The 15,933-nt window shown below is 35.0% G+C and overlaps 1 protein-coding gene across 1 annotated transcript in view; it reads right to left on the bottom strand.

Moving 5' to 3' along the window:
• Positions 1 to 484: 484 nt before the first annotated feature.
• DNTT (DNA nucleotidylexotransferase) overlaps positions 485 to 15,933 on the bottom strand; it is an 83,391-nt gene continuing 67,942 nt past the window's right edge. Inside the window, exon 11 of the mRNA XM_042863322.1 lies at positions 485 to 733. Coding sequence (XP_042719256.1) covers positions 647 to 733 — 87 coding nt within the window. The 3' untranslated portion in view covers positions 485 to 646. The remainder of the gene's footprint in view (positions 734 to 15,933) is intronic.

Raw genomic sequence — 15,933 nt, 5'->3', positions numbered from 1 at the left:
CTGAAGATTGCTACTGAGTAAACTGACTTTCATTCCATAATCCCGTCCAGCATAATATTTTTTAAATCTGAATTCTCAACTTGATTACAATTTTTGTAGAGTTCTGACCCAATTAAATAAATACTACAGCTGAGGCTCACTTGGCTGAGACTGCCAGATTAAATCAGGTCTTTAAACTTTATAACCTTTATATAGGTCTATATACTAGAGATTTTGTGTACAGATGCAGCAAAATACTTAAAAATTCAGCTAACTTTAAACATCTACTTCAGTAATTTTTGGATTCAGTTGAAATGTTTTGTATTATTTAAGTACTGCCATAGCTGACAGAATTTTAACAATCATGCATTATTTACAGGAATTTTAAATTCCTATTACAAGCTAAAATCTCATCAGTAAGAAGTTTTCTCCTGGAAGGAAAAACAAAAAACAAAAACACACACACACAAAATCATCAAAGATTTAAACTGAAAAGACTGGAAAAGATTCTGAAGAACTCAAATTTTCTAGGAACATCAACGTGTATAAGGGCTTTTAAAAAATATTTTTCTTAAATTTTAGTTGTCACGGAGATACATCTACCAGACTGCAAGACAGTTAGAAGAATCACTGCTGTCAACTGATGAATGTACATTGTCAAATCATTTTAAGCATTCCTTTCCCATGGTTCGACATAATCCAAGCCAAGATGTGCAAAGATTTCTTCCTCACTTCCAGCTTTGAGAAAGACCCTCTGTGAAAGAATTTTTAAAAAGGAAGTCAATAAGTGTGTTAGAAAGAAATTTCAATTGATGTTTTTACTATTTAAAAGGAGATAATTTTTGACAGTTTGACCCACTGTATACTCCACAGAATACATTCTCTTCATCAGTGTGCTCAAGGCTGACCTTGAAGCGTGAAAGCAAGTTAGAAAATAATTCTAACGCTACTTGATGCTTTCAGTTCTAATGACTTGTTTACAACACTTTGTTTTGATTGCTTTTTCAAGTCTCTGTGTGTTAGAACTCAAATAAAACCTACATTTCTCTTCAACTAGTGTCAATAACTTGACTTTCTTAATAATAAAATCATCAGTGTTTTATAAATTAACATAGTAATATTCTCTATAAATCTATTCAAGATGATTCAAAGGTTACACTAATTATGTATTTCTAAACGTTACAGTTGTCAAAGCTTTCCAAATTTCTATTACTTATAGAAGCTTATCTGAAAACAAGACAATATAAAAATTCCATCTGTAAAAGCAGCTGAAAATACAAGATCAACAACTGCAACTGAGGTTTTAAATGCACTTTCTTAATGAATATTTTACAGTAGAAATCAATTTTTTCACATCTGCTATTTTGATATCACAGAAGAATATTTTTGCACAAAAGCCATCCAGAAACCCTACCTCCGTTATGAAAACCAGTGTAATAAAATACATTACTTCTTAATGCTTATATCTTATGTCTATAAGTATTCTTCTTATCACTGACCTACATTAGTAACTACAAAAACAAACAAACAAACAAAACCTGTAATGTAGATGAATATTCAAACTGGAAACCTCACTGTTTGGAGGATATTGAAAGCAAGAGCAAGTTAATTATTATTGAAAAAAATACTTAATATTTCAGCAGTTCCTGAATCATTTTGAGTTAAACCTCATTGGCTTCAGCTCTAAAAAACCTCCAACTTCTGTGCATTGAAAACTTCAGGGTTAAGTTTTCACAATCTAAATTCTAAATTTAATTTCTACTGTGAAACAGATGAAGCTGAATGGAAAACTACATACTACTGAATCCTCCTTAGTTAGCAGAATCTGATTATAGTGAAGTTTAGCAATATCTGTGCCAGCACATACAAGGCTCTGATTCTGCCATTCCAGAATTTCCAACAAGCAAAGTAGGTAATTTGAGAGCAGCTGTGGCTGATATTCTCTCGAATCCATCCAAAGTTATGAATTCATTTCTTTTTCTTATCAAGTAGTTTCTACTCAGTGAAGTAAAAAGGAACATCTTCATTATTTTATTTTGAGAGAGTTCATCTTCAACTAGACAAAAAAAACTTAATAAGCAAATATTTAAAGTTAATGGTAATTATGGCAAATAAGTATTCTTTCAGTGCTATTAATAAAAAACGTACAATTAATATCAGCAACTTTTAAAACTGCATCATTTTCTGTACTATCCCATATAAATGAGTAGTAAGCAACTTTCACAAAAGGTGCCTCAGAAGCCACTTGTTTATGCCATTAAGTCTCTGGTATTCATATTATTCATATTGCATAGGTTTGCACTTGCGGAACTGTCATGTATCAATTACACTTTACTGCACAACCAAACTAAAACCACTGAAAAAAATATTTCCTATTGAGGTCAGTGGAAATTCTACTAAGTTCTACTACAGATACACTAACTTGGGGCAGTAAAAGTTTCCATAAGGATTAAATTTGCTTTAAGAGTGCAACGAAAGAGTACTTAGCAAGGAATATGAAATCGTTTTCCTGTAATTAATGCTAACTATAAAAGAACTTTTTCATATTCAAGTACACCTTATCATAAATTTGAGGGAAAAATTTGGCCCATGGCTTCAGGATGTTTTGCGTTCTTAATCAAATCAGGACAAATATTTTTGATTTTACACGTGTGAAGTAAAAACAGACTCCCACACACTAAGGCATATAATCTGCCAGCATGAAAATCTCAGCAAATGAATATGCAGGCTCTAGAACCCACAATGATATAACATCACTGGAACATGAAATGTTGAAAAATAAATCACATATCCATAATGCTAGACAGTTCAAAATTGTGTCTGTAATAGCTAATATTGTTCATAAAGCATAGACAAATATTGTGTGTTTCTTTTGTTTTTCTAGAAAGTTCAAATGCCAGGTTCCAGAATAAAAGGAACCTACAAAAAAAAAACAAAAACAATGATTAGCTGAATATCAATCCCTTTTCATCTGGAGAGTACTGTAAAAAATGGTAGGAGAGAACAGAACAACAACAAAACAACAAAAACAATGAAGAAAAGAAAGTAGGAAGAAGGAAGAAAAAGGAAAGAAAGAAAAAAAAGAAAAAGGAAAAAAATATTGGAAACTCTCATCCAAGTAACAATATCAAAGATACTTCTTCCCTAGAGAGTGTCTTGGAAAGAAGGACAGGATGTTAGAGATGTTAGAGATTTCTGTTGTTGTTTGTTTGTTTGGTAAGTGATTGTTATGGAAGAGAGGACAATCCATAATTTAAATTACTGAAAATACATAAAGCAGGAATAAAGATGTTACACTTGTAGTCAGATATTACAGATAATGTCTAATAGCAGGTCTTCGTATTGCTGGGACCCCAAATTATATCCCATTTCCTTTGTTCTACCACTTTATGTTTCTGCAAGCAAAAGTTATTTCATTTGCTTGACAGGACAAATTTCTAATACAAATTATCTGATGCTGAATACCATTTTCAGTAGCTACAAGCCATGTTTTTAAATGAATCTCTAGTTGATATCTGTCAACTGCTTTAGCAGTATTAGTGTTATTAAGGTTAAACATAACTTACTATTTCACCTCTGTCAATCTATGCACAGCTTATACAGCAATGCAAATTTGAGTGGTGCATTCAGTACATTTCTTTCTTTCCTTTTTCTTTTGCTCAAGAGAAGTAACTAATGAACTGCTTTCACACTTGTGATTTTTTTGCAGCTTCCTACTAGTATTCAACAGACCAAAGACATTCCCAATCAACATCAATCAATCTTACAAAAAACAGTGTTCTGGTACAGCTGTATCATTCTACTCTTATTCCATTTAATTTATTCTGTTATTTCAAATTATGTGAATATTATATTTCTGGTTGCAAACATGATTATTAATTACACCTAATGTAGAACTGCCATCCAAACGTTTTCTAATGTGAACTGCTACCTCTTCATTTTAATTTTAGCACTAATAATCAATGCTACTTTTGATTAAAAGGCACAAAGTGAGCACTATTTGGCAATTTCCTAACTAGCATTGCCAAAGTTCAAATAGATCTTATACTACCGCTGTCATTTGGTTTCATCTCGCATACAACTGAGAGAACAAAACAAAACTATTAGTCAATCAAGTAGAATTCTAGACTAGCATATGCCAGCATATTCCCTTTGGGGGCTAAACACCAATTTGATTTTGTATACACATTATTTAAATAATAAAAACAAATTGAAAGCATCTCAAGCCTCCTTCTCTCTTCCAAATACAGACTATCTCCATCTGTCTAACTTAATTCTTGTGTAGCTTAGCAAAGGTGGCTTGATACTAAACACCAAAATAGGAAAATTTAATTTAAAATATCATCAGCAATTTGTACAGTAAAAAAGTTATTCCAAAAACCCAGAAATTAATGGAAATTCCTGTGAAGAAATTCTAGATTTTTATGAGAAACACAGAGTGTCTTGCTATTATTGCAGCATTTTCACCACAGGATATGCACTGTTCTAGTTTATTAAGCAATCTGTACTTTCACTCAGTCTGGCTAAATTAGGCTGTTGAAATGAAACTATATGGCATAGTCACCCAGCCCACACACTGCTCTACTGTGGCCATCCATCTTCTTTGGCACTGTTTGATTAGGAAGGAGAAATACTACAATGATCGCAATACTGCACTGAACACTGAGCAAAGTAATGTACTGCTGAAGTTGCTTGATCAGGAGACGTAGAAGTTGCTGCTCTGCCAGTGACTGCTCTGCTAGCTTTGTGCACACTCCAGAAACCAGAAACTACTCATGCTCTGCATCAGTTTCAGCTCACCTTTCTTGAAAAGCATCTCAGCAGATTACCGATAGCTTTGTATCCTACTATTTCTTGCTAAAAATCTTGGTAATAGTAGCATACTGCAAAACACCAAATTGAGTAAACTATTATAATTAATACTATGAACAACCCTCAACCTGTTACTGTTGAATTTTCTTGCAATTTTCCCAATCTCAGGGTGAATATAGAAAGTTAGTTTGAACACAGGTACCTAAAAGTAGAAAGCCAGTAAAGAAATATAACAGATGAAACAGAGTCTGCTGGAAAGCGAAGTACTTCAGGTTGACATGCAGACAGCATGTAACATGTGCAAGACTCAGTCCTGAAGATAAGACACATGGTGGAAATTTTATTTACTCATTCCCTTAAGCCTTCATCTTTGGTATTAGCTGAGAAACTTAGCTATGACGTTTCTTAGTTCTTTACTGGTCCGACTCTACTTTCTACATTATTTGCACATTTGTTCTTGAATAAGTCATAGCAAAACTATGCACTTTCAAAAACCAAAGAATTTTTTTCCTGTGCCCTATTTTCCCTGCTCTTTTCATTGTGCTGACTTTTTTTTGCTGAACAGCTGCAATTCAGAAAGAATGCAGTCATACTCTACTGGATTTCACTATCCTTTGGAAAACCAAGACATTGTGTAGGAGGCAAACCTCCTCCTTTTGCAAAAGACCCTTAGGGGCAATCATCATTAAAGACTGTCTATGCTTCTGACATAATGTTTAATGAAAGAAAATGTGGAGACGGGGATGAAGGAGTGAGGGGGCTGGAAGATTGCCAAAAATATATTGTTAACAAATTACAAACAAATTGCAAAACTGATGCAACATTGCTTCTAGGCAAGTATTTGGGAATATCATTCACATACACATTTATTCTAACCTTTTCTTTGTTTCCTGGTAATATTGCATGTTATAAAAGAACAAACTCTTAAATAGAGAAGTTAGTGATTTTCTCATTTAAATATAGTCTGGTCTCACTAAATTCATGTGGTGTCTGGCATGTGACATCTGCCTACCTCAGTATAAGTGCTTTAATATTTGCTTTCCAATCTAAAAATTATTAAAATGGAGATAGGAAGGCAGTGCGACAATTTTTACCTCAGTAAAGATTCCAATATGCAGAATGATAAATACCAAGCAGACTAAACTCCCACTGTTTTACAATTCTGGAAATGTTATAGTGGCAGTACGCATGACAGTGATAAATTAACAGTGGAAAAGAAGAGGATAGACTGTCATTTGCAGAGTTGGAACTTAATTGTTCATTGTGCTTGGACAAAGTCCATTCTAAAAATACTTTTTGTGCATAAAGTCTATTGTAGATGAACAACAGCAACAGCACTTGCTTAATCAACTACAGAAGAATATGTATCATGCAGCTTATATTTATCTTACACATTTGTCACACCTGTGCTGGGTTCGTCTTCACTTGAAATAAGTTATACCAAGTCAGGTAAAGTTTTGGTTTTTTTTTTAATAATTATTTGAGACTAATGGAAAGATGATTTTAGCTATGCTGTTTACAACATCTTCCAAGTGTGAAACCACTTCTCTAGATATTAAAGTCCGCTGTATTTAGTTGAACAATACAGTCTTAATATCAAAGACCTGCAACTTATAGAATGTGATAAGATAGCTTACTAGATAAAAAGAACCAACCTATTAAAAATTGCTCACACTTCCTTTTTTCCATGATTCTTCTTTCTCAAATGTCATTTTAGCATTTTGTATCCTGTAATAAAAATTTTGATATCTGTGAATGAGTGTATCTGCCATACGTGCAGTGCTGCTATTTGAATGATAATATGGTTCTTACGCTGAATAAATCCTTGTTCTAATTAAAAAAAAAAAAAAAGAAGTAGTTGAGAATGTCAACACTGAAGAACATCTAGGGCATTGCCATTCTGCTAAACAACTCTAATTATAACTGCCCATCCACGGTAGTCTTTGTGCTGTGTCAGGAGAGCTACAACAGCCGATTCACAAGTCATTTTCTAAAGAGGAAATACATTGCACAGTTTGTTCCATGACTTGACAAATCAAGATTTTCAATGGAAACTTCTTTGACCACAGTGACATGACTTTCTGGTTAAGTAAACCTACATATTTCCTACAGGATTGTTCTTTTCCTGCTGAAGCACACAAACTCAGAGACAAACTTTAGTTTCTATCTTCCCATCAGACAAAGGCCTCAAATGCCCCAAGCCACATGCTAAGAAATTGACATATATCTCTGCCAAATGCTCATCTGACAGCAAATGAGAGGAAATAAAGGCTGGATTGTGAGAAGTTAATTAGATATATAAAATGAGCTTACAGGAAAAAATTGTGAAGGTAGAAACATACCTATCTATCAAACAACTAATTGAAAAAGACCCATAAGGATCATCAAGTCCAACTCCTGGCTCCACAAAGACCATCCAAAAGACCCAGAAGGCTAGTAAAATGCAAAAAAAATAATAGCAAAGTGGAGAAGAATATTACTGAATTATTTACTTGACACAACTACCTATTGTGCCACTTGTGCTAAAGCTAGCACCAACAAGCTGATGAGCTTCTACAGTTTGGTTATACAGAGTTGGAGTACAACACATGCAAGAAGTCAAAGAGGTGAAACTAAAGAAAAGAGTGAAAAACATAGCTCAGGGGAATTTTGATTCTCACCTTGGAATTTTATTTCAGACATTTTGGAATTGCTTATTTTCAGGAAGATGCAAATGAGACTAAAATCTCTAATCTCACTGACTCCAAGTTTTTCCTTCAAACAAATATATAGAACACAAGAAATTTCCTCCACCAGCCAGCTAAGAAGGAACTGGAAGGGCACCTAGAACTGAAAGTAATAGAAAGAGAAGATAGGGAGAAAAACAATAGTCTTGAGAAAGTTCTTTCCTTGGGTCTTATGAAAGCCCTGTAGCAGACTGAATTTAAAATAAATAAATAAATAAATAAATAAATAAATAAATAAATAATGAATCTCTTTTAGTTTGTTCTTAATGGATTTCTGAGAGAATGAGTTTCCATGGGGAAAGTGCAGGTGGTGCCTGCGAAGTAACCTGGCAAATATAGCAGTTGCAGAAAGGGTGAGGAATAACACCGCAGTCTTCCAGTATTTCCATCACTTTCCATACAAAACTTGTTTATTCATTCAAGTTATTCCATATGCATTTCCACCTTCTTCACTGCCACAAGCAATCACTTGTGGGAGTGATTTCTTCAACAGAGAGTTTGTGCATTGTCAGCTTATAGCTCTGAATGGCATAATCCACATGGTTTAAAGAAACCTCAGAAAACACATGAAAACTCTCCACAGTAGTAGAAAGGAAAAGATTTCCATTTCTGGTGGAAAACATAAATCTGCTCTGAACTTCAATGTAGCAAACAGTTTTGCAGTTTTACACCTAGACCCAGAATTATGTAAAGCAACTGCAGATAGAATACTACAGCAGATCCATAAATTCTTGCAGTACACTGAGCAACACAAGGTTGAGTACCTTCAATCTACAGTGAAAGCATGGGAATGCAATGCAACATCAATCTGTAAAATGGTTTCTCTGAAGTCATTAGCTGATTCATTAGGGCAGATAAATTGGTGGCAAGAAACACTGCAATCAGTAACATTTCATGGATAGCTAAATGATTTTCATCAATTATGGATGAACAAGGGAAGAAGGAGAGGAAGATAAAAACATCTGAGTGAAGAAATTTCCAGAGGAAAATGCACACAATTATGTCATTGCAGAAAAAGTTTCAAGTCATTGCATTCAGTGTCTATCTTATGTATTACAGACTGTCAGAAAGTAGCTTGGAAAAATGAAACTTCTTCCTTGTCCTGATCCTCACACTGCTAACTGGCCTGAGGAGGACAGTGTCTTACTCCATCAGTAGTCAGTAAGGCAACATTCTCAAAACGAGATGCTGCTTGATAATAAAAAAAATTGTAAGAATCAATATGGAATACCCATTAATATTTTTAGTTCTTAATAGTGCTCGTTGTCATTATAACCAACACAATTTTTTACATTTTTAAAATTAGTATAATATTAAGCATCTGGTTCATAAACACTGAATTCCTAAATGATGCAGTTAAAAACTGTGAGGTGGTGGAGGTGTTTTTCCTTCCATGTTTTTCACCAGAGTTTTCTAATTCCTTGGTATTTTTTTGTTTTTTTGTTTTTTGTTTTTTGTTTTTTTTTTTGTGGGTAGATTATGATAGGATAAGTAGGAAAGGTTTTAAACTAAAAGAGACACTATTTAGATTGGTAAATCTATTGGTAGATAGGTAAGTGGCTCTGCTGCCAAGAGAGTCATGGGTGCCCCATCACTGGAGGCATTCAGTGCCGGGTTGGATGGGCCCCGGGTCCTGATCTTGTGGTCAGCAACTCAGTTCAAAGAAGTCAGTTGGAACTAGATGATATTTGACATCCTTTCTAACCCAAGCCATTCTATGATTCTATGATTTTGTGGAGGTTTCATCTAAGACAGGGTGTTGGTAATTTTTGCTTTGCTTGTATTTAGGCTTTTCGCTAAATATTTATGCTATGTTTATGAATGAGACTCAACAGTACAAACAATTTCATGATAATTATAGAGGATAAATGTTGAAGTACTAATTGTGCTAGAAATGTGAAGTGTTTCATCAAGTTCAGTAATAATATTCCACAGCACTGAGTGTTTTCCTCTGATGAAATCATAACTGATTTCAGTAGCAAATAACTTGAAGTGATTCTGACATTATATTATCTCCAAATGTAATTTTCATGTCCAGTGTTTTCTATAATAATATTCATATCACAATGCCTGCTTTAAAATAAAAACTAATCTTTTCCTAATCCAGCTACAAATAGGATGGTAAATAAATCAGAGAGAAAAAAAACTCCAAAACAACTCTTTGAAATGACATTATAATAAACCATGATTGAAAAAACACAGTACTACAAGCATTACACATTGACTCAATACCCTCAGGCAAAACTACGTGTAATGGTGTTGATGCAAAATAGTGCAGTGGAATTTATTCTAATAATTCTGGGGATTAATAATTTTTGAAGGCAAAATAAATGAAATTCATGACTACTGTGCTCAAGTCTTTCTCTTACAGTTATTCTCTAGCTCTGATTATAGATTTATTCAAATATCTGAATTTCTGAACATTAATAAATGGATTGCTTAGGTTTGTGGTTTGCTGGAACAGGCTGCCCAGAGAGATTGTGGATGCCCTGTCTCCGGAGGTGTTCAAGGCCAGATTAGATTGGGCCCTGGGCAACCTGGCCTAGACTTAAATGGGGAGGTTTGTGGACCTGTCCGTGGCAGGGGGGTTGAAGATTCATGATTCCTGAGGTCCCTTCCAATCCAGGCCATTCTGTGTGATACTATGAGGTGTTGAAGGTAAAGGAGAAACAAAAGAAGAAACAACGACTTGAGCTGACATTTTGAAAAATAACATTCTAAAGAAAATTATCTGTTAAATTAACTGAACGAGCACTTTTTATTTGCCAGAAGTCAGTTTGTAAACGGGACCATGTTGAGCATCAAATGGAATTACTCTCAGTTTAAAATAACAGATGTGTGGTTATTTTGTAGCAAGACATTCTGTAGTTAAGTGCTTAAACTTTCATTATGATTTTGATAATTAAAAACATTGCACAATACGTAAGAACATTATATAAAACCATCCAGACTTCATCTTCAGTTTTGAGCACACAAAGGAAATAAAAACTTGAAACTTTTTGTCTAACAACACTGGCAAAAATTATCATGTTAAGTGGCATGTTATTGCAACTAAAACTGAAGCTTCCTTACAGACACATGTACTTGTTACACTCTGTAGTTCTTTAATAATTTGCATCCTATCAAAAAGTCATTAAAATGATATCTAGGATTATTTCCCAACTTTAGCTATACTTTTTTTTTTATTTTATTTTAGACCATGACATTTACAATAATTTTGCCTTGAACAATGCTTTCATCGTATTGTATTTGTCTTTATATACATATGAATAAATGAAACAAGAAAAATGATCAGAATCCTGGGAACACAGTTGAGTGTAATTTATAAAGGATTATTATAAAGTACTTCAGAAGCATATTATTGAGATTGCAAAAATCAAAGACTTCAGGTTTGAGAAATCCTGAAATGTGGTTGATTGCACTTTAACCTTAGTTTAATTTTCTTCTGTATATGCACTGAGACTTCTTTTTCTCCAAAGAAATAAAACTTACTTCAATTTCTGTAACATACTTAGGCCTCCTTCACTAGAGAAGAAATAAGCAGTGCCACAGAGCTATTTGCTGACAGCATTGACAACAATCATGGGCTGCAGGCTAACACATTATCAACCGGTCTTTTCTTTGCAAGTTGGGCTCCTTCAATTTCTATCTGTTGTAGCTGCATCTCTTCCCTAATTCCTTCCTATAGCCTGTCTCTCCTTCAAATTTCTAATTTATCTTCAGGTTCCACTCATTTCGTATTCCAGATTAATGTGAGATAAACACCATTTACTCAATTATTTGGGGCAATTGGAAGTTTACCCATTTCTCGTTGCCACCTTAGAGCATTAATGATGAATTTATTATTATTTTCTTTCTTTCATGTCCATCCACAGACATAGTTTTTCATCCCTTTTCATTTCAGTTTCTTCAACCAACACTTTCCCCCCCACCCACAGTGTAGCAGATAGCCCTATATCCCCTTTGCTGGGGATCCTCATTTCCCATTTCTTTCTCCTGACACTCCTCATAAAATCTGTTTATCCACTATAGTTTTCCATTCTCGCTTCCATTCTGTTTTCCAGTATCTTATTTTCCTCTCTGACACTCGACTCTTCCCTTTTCCAGCTTCCTCTCTACCTCGCTTCTCAATGATTTCTTTTTTCGTTTAAGAGGAAATCTGAGACTATGTACCCTAATTTATAACTTATTCAAGCATACTGATTGAATAACTGAATCAAAACACACGGAAACTGTTAGCTCTCTAAAATTAAAATGAATAAGAAGATACGCTTAAAATGTTTTGAATCTGTCCATGCATTTATGCATCTCCCATTTCTTCAGCAATTCAGGTTTCACGGTTGTGTTCAGAAAACACACCAAACAAAGGAAGAAGCAATTATAGACATTTATCTTTGTGCTGGATGTACAACTTGCTATTACAAAGGGATTAAATTTTGCTGCAAAATCTACAAAAATTACATGCAGCCTTTGTAAAAATGAACTCTTATATGCTATTTGTGAAACATTTAAACTTCAAAGAACACAAAGGAGAAGCACACTGGAGGAAAATGCATAACCATTTTTAACTTATTCAGAGGGTAAAAAAGTTGATTAGTTTAATTCTTAATTTTTAAAAATAGAGCAGGTGCAAAAAGAGAATATCCCCCAAATCACATCTGCAATTGCCACTTTCCTCAGAGAGAAAAAGCTGAAACATAAATGAAAGTGTGTACATCTGTTTATAATGGCTCAGTGTTTAATTGTAGTAATGATTATGTGAACAACTGATCATACTGGAAATCAATATTATAAACTTTGGATATCTATGTTTACTTTAGCTTTAATCCAGTCATTGTTGCAGACATCTAAAGCAAACTCCGCAGCTGCAGCATGTTTAATTCATTGAGATGTTTTTCAGGCTGACTGTCTCACTGTTATAACTTCATAATTTTAGAGCAGCATCTGCCAAAATAAGTCTATAACATCTCATTTTTTAAGAATCATAAAAAACGTCTCTTTAACTGTGCAAGTGAACTTAAGCAGGCTTCTGTCCCTAATAGACAGGAGCAAACTCTCTCAAATGACACAAGAAAACTGATTGTGAGACTATAACTGTTGAGTATACAGTTAAAGAGACATGACTACTCTGTCTTTATGTAATAAAGTGAGGGTACAGAATCAGAGCCAGCTCTTCTTCCCAGCATATTGGGTAATGACAGAAAAGAATTTCTGCTGGGAAAGGAAAAATAGCTTTTTGTTAGAAGACCTGTTTATAAAGATGTGGGAAGTGCAGGCAATAATCCAGTCATCTGCAGTCTGTCTGGCTTTCTCAGTGCTGTCTCTACCCTCTGCTGTCTCAGCTTCTGTGCAGTTATAGCTTTCCTCGTAACCATTGTAATCATCTTCAATTTTACATCTGCATATACTAACTAGCCAACTCACCATACAGATGCAGCTTTTCCCACTATATGACCACTGCCAGGTAAGATTTCTCTCAAAAGAAGTTACTGGCTGAGTGGCATACCAGTACGGTCTTAGGCTTAGCCAGAGAAAAATGTGAGTGTGAAGGGGGAATCTAGAAGGCCAAGTACATTGCCAGGCAGAACAGGCTGGGCTGCCTTCTTGTATACCATGACTGTCTGCAGTTACTTGGGCAAAAGATGGGGAGCAGCAGAATTCAGAGTGCTTACAAACATTATGGAGCCTCATTATTATCATCATGTAAGGCATTTATCTGGGCTGCAATCATCCCTTCATTTTGCTCTACACATATACACACAGAAAGCCAGGGCAAGCCCTCCTTGATGAGTTACTTAAGGATTTCCCTAAATAGGAATACTTTCTGCAGGTAAATGATTAAGGATTGTGCAATACTAATGATGACTATTGCATGGAACTGATGTTCACAGTATAGAAGCAAATAAATCCCCATAAGTTACCCCTGTTATATTTTTACCACCTTCATTAGAAAATGAAATATTCTCTTTAAAAAAATTGGGTTCATAGAGTTTTACTGTTTTCCCTGTACCTCTATAGCATCTAATGTTTTGGAAATCTGGGTCCTGATATGAAGTCTTTAGAGCATCTTGTGAATTCACCACTTAAAGCAGTTATATAAACCTCCTCTCTAGCTATTCAACAACTAAGTAATATTTAATGTCATTCAAATCCACAAAGTGGTCATTAAATGCAAAATTGTCATCAGTCATATCCAGCCTTATGTATAGTGCCACTTTTTTTTCCCAATATTTCTTTAACAATAGAAAACATTAAGACAACAATTTTCTATCTTAAATTTTCATACGGCATAAAACTAATAACTGCTTTTGGCTCCAGTGACTCTTCAAAATAATCCTGATCTTGTGACCTACATCTTACAAAAACCCGATAACTTGCAATGTTAATGCAATATATTAATATGTTAATAATTTAATCAATTTATTACACACTAGGAATGCCAAGAAACCTTTTTCTTTTACAAAAAATAAAAATAAAAATAGCAATGCCAATTGTTTACATCACTTAATTTTGCTGCTCTGAACTGCTTAAAGTAATTACTAGACTCAAGTGTTTTTCTTAAATAGTCTTGTGAAAACATTTGGATTTAGAAAAATCTAAATCTACAAGGCAGATCCAGTCCTCAGATCCCACAGAATGTTTGAGGATACAAGCAGGAAAATGGTGTGATGAAGGTACAGGAAAGAGACATTCCTACAAGGCTACAATCCAACCATGAAGCTGTTGCATATGACATCTCTAGAAATTTCCCACCATGAAGCAGGTATAGAGAAAAGCACCGGTGGCATCCTAATGCTTCCAGCTCATCCTCTCTCTCATGCAATCTCTCATTCAGCCCAATTCCCCCTTGCTCACTCACATACTCAAAAAAACACTGATTGGGAAAAGTGTCAGTGCCAGTGTCCCCGTGGCTTATTGTCTCCAAGAACCTAGAGAAGCCAGCCAAGCTGAGTGCCTCAAAGCTGGCAGCCCCAAGAAACGTCTGATCTTTGGAGGTTTAGAACTGTCTCATCTGTGGGTTATTTCCAAAGCTGAGATTCAAACAGTATTTGGAGAAAGTGTCAACATTTTGACTTGCCCTCTGATTAAAAGAGTAAGCATTTTGAATGATCAAAAATCCTTCATTAAATATTTGCACTTTCTCCTAGTTTAGAGGAAAAGACAAAATGATGAGTGATCAAAATCTTTCATTAAGCTGAACTACAGTTTCTTGCTACAGTGGTTAACCACTTATCCTTAACTGTACTTCCTACATCATGGGTACTTGGCCTTGGTGTTCTGAAATAAGGTTATGGAAGGTTAAAGGATTTGCTTAAGAATACAGAAAGAACTTGGCTAGATATGGGATCCATGTTGAAGGTAAATAGCCAAATCTCTGCACTACCTCCTCAGGCCACATTACAGCAATTTTTGCTGTCTTCAGCTCATAAAGTAGTCACTTATTTCCAAGTATCAAAAATTCTTTTTCCTTTTTACAACACATCTTTGAGAGCCAAATCAAGCTTAAGATGTGGTTCAGAAAACTTTCAGAGAACATGGAAATATGAAAGTTTTGACTGTTTTCCAGGATCACTCGTCTGAACAGCTAAGAGATCCTTTGGCTGGCTATAACTATATCAGTCTCTCAGCCCAGCAGAATGCATGCCCCATTACAAAGAGATACAGCAACAGAAATGTGTATTGGGCAAGAACGGACCTACTGCAGGGCAGAACAGACCTACTGCAGATGTAATTTTCAGCTTGCATATGATTGCCATCTCCCTTTGTTAACAGATCTTCCTGACTGTTTTCTCTGTTGAGTCAAAAAACTAGCAATGCATGCAAAATTTTACAGATAAATTTCAGAGTGGTTTGACTGCACATTTATGGCATTTCCAAGTTCAGAGTAGCATACATAGCCTTGGAGATTCAAACTGATAAACTCCATATCATATTCAGCTTGCTCATGCAACCTTTCCTTCAAATCTACACTGTCTTTCCTCAAAAGGAGTAGTAGTTAGTGGGACAGCTGTTTTCACTGTCATCATCATAGGCACATCAGATACTAGTGACAGACACAGTATCAAAACAACCATGTGTCATGTCTTTTGGAAGCTGAAGAAGGACCTTTTATACCCAATGATTGCAAACAGAAATGGCATCATCGAGATGATGCAACAAATCTAAGCATGTTTATAACAAAGATTGAGAGTGTGAGTTTGACCTTCAAATGGGCAAGTCATGGCAAAGAACAGGATTGGGATAATCTACTACTCATGAACTGCAAGATGCAGCTGCAGATAACAGTCAGGGACTCACGAAGGAAAAAAAGAATCCAGCATATTCATGTTCCTGTGGCAACCTGGCAAGTTGTTGCCATCCTTATTACAGTCCCGTTACAGTTTAGCAGTGGTGTTAATAGTACATATGGGAAATT

Source organism: Lagopus leucura, unplaced genomic scaffold, assembly GCF_019238085.1.
Source record: "Lagopus leucura isolate 7727_CA_CO unplaced genomic scaffold, USGS_WTPT01 Super-Scaffold_739, whole genome shotgun sequence".
NCBI classification, from domain to species: Eukaryota; Metazoa; Chordata; class Aves; order Galliformes; family Phasianidae; genus Lagopus; species Lagopus leucura.
The sequence above is the reverse complement of the archived record's forward strand: the minus strand, read 5'-3'. Positions and strand labels throughout refer to the sequence as shown.